Raw genomic sequence first — 4,928 nt, 5'->3', positions numbered from 1 at the left:
TCAAGTTCCCTAAAGAGACAGGCTGAGGGTGTGGTCCCCTGTGTGCTGGGCCCATCCTAATTGAATGGTCACAGCACAGAGATTTAAATCACAGTGTCACAGGGCAGAGATTTTTGGGGAGAAACCAAGGTGGCTTTCTGCCACACAGACATCCTCCAGCAATTGCAAAAGTTTATACCATAAAAGCTTTCTGCCTGAAAGCAAGTTGCCCCATAGCTCTCAACAATTAACATACCTGAAGAACAAGTGATAGGCTAGAAATATGGAGAACATCCTCCAGTGCAATAATGACATGGCACCTCTACAACGTACCACAGCCTTTAGGGTTCTGCCCAGCAGTGTTTTATGCATCTCAAGTGATGGCACTTCAACTACACAACAATGCTCAGGCATTTGAGTACTGGTCATTGGCCAGTTGCTAGCAAACAGTCTGGATTGCTTTATATATACTCTGTTAGATCAGGCCTGGCTACTTACATTCCCCAGAATGGTTAATTTCTGGGTAAATTTAGTTTTTAAGGGGCTATAAAAGGAAAATGACTGACTCCTTGCCACACTCAGCTTCTGGATTTAAAAAAAGAAGTGAGGACTACAGCAAGTAGGAAGAATCACTTAGGTGGGGTGAACTCTTCTGACCTCCTACCCCCACCCCACATGGAGCTCTAATTCCCTCCCAGAAGCCACCTCCTCTGTTGCTCTCAGGTCTTTCTAATCCATTGTTGTAGGGATCAGGAGATGGCCTATCCTCATTCCATGCTAGGATTCTGCTCCGCCACAGAGTACCTAGAACTCACTTTCCCTCCTTTTACCCTTCCAGCCTTATTCTGTTGTACACTTCCATTTACCCCAATGATTGGTCACATGCTCATTTGTGATGCACCATCCCGCCTGGAATTCCCCTGGTTCTAAGATGTGCCTCCTCTCCCTAAGCTTCATTTGCTTTTCTCTGTAAAGGATCTGGAGAAGCTCTAATTGATCATATCAAAATGAATTACACTCCATACCACAGAGCTGGGCGTAGTCCTCACACTTGGAGTATGTTAGCAAGATGGCCAGTGCCTCCTTCCAGCTCTGCAGGTCACATGTGCAAACTACATCACGCCAATTCTGCTGCACAATGGAGGCAAGAAGCTGTAAAGGAAGCAAAAAGCCCACCAGTCACCAGTTAAGACCAGCAGGTGCAGATATACTGCTTGCCTATACAGAGACCTGAAAAAACACAAAGACCAAGCCTGCACCTGGGTAAATGGAGGCACATATTTATGCCTGCAGCATTCATATCACTATATCATTCTCTTGGTCACCCACAGTAACCTACCTCCAGCAGTAGTCAATACTCAGTGCTTCAGAAGGTGAAAACACTGTATCAGTGCACCTAAATTGTTATATACAACACAGTCACTGAAGCAGGAAGAGAACTAGTCTTGCAGCAATCAGCTTATGCCTTGTGGCATACAGTTTGATAACCTCTGAAGTTATGAGTTAGGAATCACTATGGGTCTGTTATTGTAGATGGATTTTGAAAAGAGTTGGGTATTTTTTTACTGCAACTTCCTGAGGTAAGTAATACCAGCAGATGTACACAAGACATAGAGCAGGGAATAAACCCCACAACTGTAAGCAGAATGCATCTGGCTGACAGCAAGGTTTGCTAAGGTATCCTGAGCACAGAGTAAAGATCTAGATAAAAAGGAGGTTAGATTCACAAAGCCCTTGTTTACCATATCAGCCTTCTACCCCCTGCAAATGTAAACACGTGCATAATGGAACAAGCAAACCTACCCAGACACAGTATGTCTTAGCCTGCCCTATGCACACCTAGTCCCTCTCTCATCCAACTACTTATCGGATGTACTGTGCCAGGTACTTACCAGAGAAACCTTGGATTTCCGTTTGGCAAAATAGCGCTTCTGGGTCTCCCTGAGCAGTTTCTCCCCTCCAGCAATAGCTAGGATTATTGCATCAGCAAAGCGTTCAGCTCTCATGCACAGCTCCACAGCACCATCAAAATTCCCCACCAGGAGTGCCTGGCTGATCAATCCATCTGTATCTGGAGAGGTGAGAAAGTAATGCATGGCAGCAGGCTATGGATAAGCATCTATGGCTCATCAGTCGCAACTGTTGCAATGAATCAGAGGCTGAGAACAACAAGCTCCACAGGCATTAGTTCTGTGATAACAGTGATCAGACTCTGGACCTTTCACCTCAAAAACTGCAGGGCTCCAGCACACACTAAAAGTCAACCTTCCATGGGAGGGTCATACTCTCTGTGGATCTCTTGCCAAAATAAGCAATGCACTCCATTGCCATGTACTGCCCAATATCACAAGCACCAAGGACATATTTGAGGACATGATAAAACAAGCCTGGTCTACGCATGATCTGTGTATCACTTTCTAGGGCAGTGGCTTGCTGGAGATCATGTGGACCATATGGTACCTGTTGCAACAGAGATCTCCAAGGCACTTGTGTCCTGTGGGATGATGTTGTCAAAGAATGCTGAAGAGGATGAAGAAGCATCTGTGTCATCAGGGGAGCTTCTTGAGCACTGTGGAAAGTGAGCAGGATAGGCAGTTAAGCAACAAGCAGTAGACTCATCTGGCAATCAGAAAATTGCCTAACATTATACATGGGTTGAACGGTTAATCCTTCTGGCACTGAAACCAATATGGTCCTGTCAATTTCAAGGCTACTACTGGAGGCCTGGTGAAGGAGCTGTACTGCTACCCAGTGTGTCCACACATTGTGGATAACAGAATGACCTTAAGGGAAGGTAAGCTGTGAAATAAGCAGGGGTAACTCTGACGAATAAGCAGTCACAGACCAACCAGTGGCAGTACCACCAGGATGTGGTGGAGATAGCAAATGGCAATGCTTTCTCTCCTGAAAACCCACATATACCTTTTGACGGTGCTGTGACATGGCAAGTACAGTCACTACTATAATCAGCTTGCCCAGCCCCCCGTCACAGGTCTACAAGTCCTCAACAGGGGAGCTGGCAGAAGATTCAGAATCTAAACAGCTGCAAAGGTAGACAAAGTCTTTAGTGGAATGAGATCACCAATTGTCTTGGCCTCCTTGCCATTGGATCCCATTCAGTCAAGAAACTGTGTGGAAGATGATGTGCAGCACCTTCTCCATGATAAAAGAAATCACGCACAGATGTCTTCCATGAAAACAGCTTCCCAGCACTTCTCAAGGCCTTTAGCAACCAGCTAATGACAATGGGAGAAAGACTGTGAGGTCTGGAACTTCACAGTCATGAACTAGCACAAAAGCAGCAGTTACCAGGTCATTTAGCACTTGGTTAAGGCAAGAGTGCGATTTGGCAGCTGTAACTGCAGCTGAGCAGGGGATCCACTCTGCTCACCTCACATGGAGAGGGGGCTAGAAAAGGTGCAATAAACATAGCCTGTCTACCTTCTTCCTGACTGAATAACCACATGACCAGGGGGATCACCTTACCACAGTCAAAATCAACAAAGACACATGAGCAATTTTGAGACCTGGAACATCAGGATCCTCAGGAACATTGTATCAAAAGCCTTGCTAAAGTCAAGGTATAGTCTCCCACAACATTCTTGCAAACAAGTAAGGAAGTATGGGTTGGATGAATGGATTGAAAGGGGATAGAAAGCTGGCTGGATCATTGGGCTCAGTGGGTAGTACTCAATAGCTTGATGTCTAGTTGGCAGCTGGCATCAAGTTGAGTGTTCCGGGGTTGATTCTGGGGCTGGTTTTGTTCAATATCTTCATTAATGATCTGGAAGATGGGACGAAGTGCACCCTCAGCAAGTTGATGGATGGCACCAAGCTGGGGGGGAACATTAAATATACTAAAGGATAGCGCTAGAATGCAGAGTGACCTCAACAAATTGAGGGACTGGGCCAAAAGAAATCTCAGGATGTTCAGCAAGGACAAGTGCAAAGTCCTGCACTTAAGATGAAAGATTCCCATACACTGCTACAAGCTTGGGACCAACTGGTTAAACAGCAGCTCTACAGAAAAGAACTTGGGGGTTACAGTGGACATGAGTCAACAGTGTGCCTTCATTGCCAAGAAGGCTAGCAGCATACTGGGCTGCATTAGTAGGAGCATTGCCAGCAGATAAGGGAAGTAATTATTCCCCTCTTCTGCACTGGTGAGGGCACATATGGAGTAATGTGTCCAATTTTGGGCCTCACACTACAGAAAGGATGAGGACAAGTTGGAAAGTTGGAGTGAGTCCAGCGGAGGGCAATGAAAATGGTTAGGGGCTGGGGCACATGACTTTTGAGGAGAAGCTAAAGGAACTGGAGGGAGAAGAGAAGACAGAGTGGGGATTTAGTAGCAGCCTTTAACTACCTGAAGGGGGTTCCAAAGAGGATGGAGCTAGACTGTTCTCAGTGGTAGCAGATGACAGAAGTAGCAGCAACAGCCTCAAGTTGCAGCAAGGGAAGTTTAGGTTGGATATTAGGAAAAAACTCTCTCACTAGGAGGGTGGCGAAGCACTGGAACAGAGAGCCAACTACCTAGAGAGGTGGTAGAATCTGCATCCTTGGAGGTTTTTAAAGCCCAGCTCAACAAAGCCACGGATGGAATGATCTAGTTGGGGCTGGGGCTGGTCCTGCTTTGAGCAGGGGGTTGGGCTAGATGACCTTCTGAGTCCCTTCCAACCCTCATTTTCTATGATTCTATGACAATCTTAATAGTGAATGCTCAGAGTACTGCACCACAACCGTGGCTTGAGAATTCAAGCAATACAACACTAACAGGTCTTGCACTGAACAAGATCTAGCAAAAGGGAGATGGGCAGCTAAAAGAACATGGAGGCAGCTACACCTTCTGGAAGGGTAAACAGAAAGGAAAACACCAGCTTCAGGAAGTCGGTTTTGCCATCAAGAATGAACTCATAAACCAACTCAGCAAGTTCCCTATAGGAATTAAT

The 4,928-nt window shown here is 46.0% G+C and overlaps 1 protein-coding gene across 3 annotated transcripts in view; it reads right to left on the bottom strand.

Annotated features, from left to right (window-relative positions):
- Positions 1-4,928, bottom strand: part of SEC31B (SEC31 homolog B, COPII coat complex component) — a 90,576-nt gene that overhangs the window by 15,433 nt on the left and 70,215 nt on the right. For all 3 annotated transcript variants that reach the window (XM_019502515.1, XM_019502517.1, XM_019502516.1), the window contains exons 14-16: positions 2,440-2,548; positions 1,872-2,050; positions 1,005-1,131 (exon numbers count right to left, since the gene is read on the bottom strand). In XM_019502515.1, coding sequence (XP_019358060.1) covers positions 1,005-1,131; positions 1,872-2,050; positions 2,440-2,548 — 415 coding nt within the window. The remainder of the gene's footprint in view (positions 1-1,004; positions 1,132-1,871; positions 2,051-2,439; positions 2,549-4,928) is intronic.

This window comes from Gavialis gangeticus, unplaced genomic scaffold (genome assembly GCF_001723915.1).
Source record: "Gavialis gangeticus isolate Ggan-Ray unplaced genomic scaffold, GavGan_comp1, whole genome shotgun sequence".
In the NCBI taxonomy this organism is placed as follows: Eukaryota; Metazoa; Chordata; order Crocodylia; family Gavialidae; genus Gavialis; species Gavialis gangeticus.
This window is presented reverse-complemented; position numbering and strand designations above follow the sequence as displayed.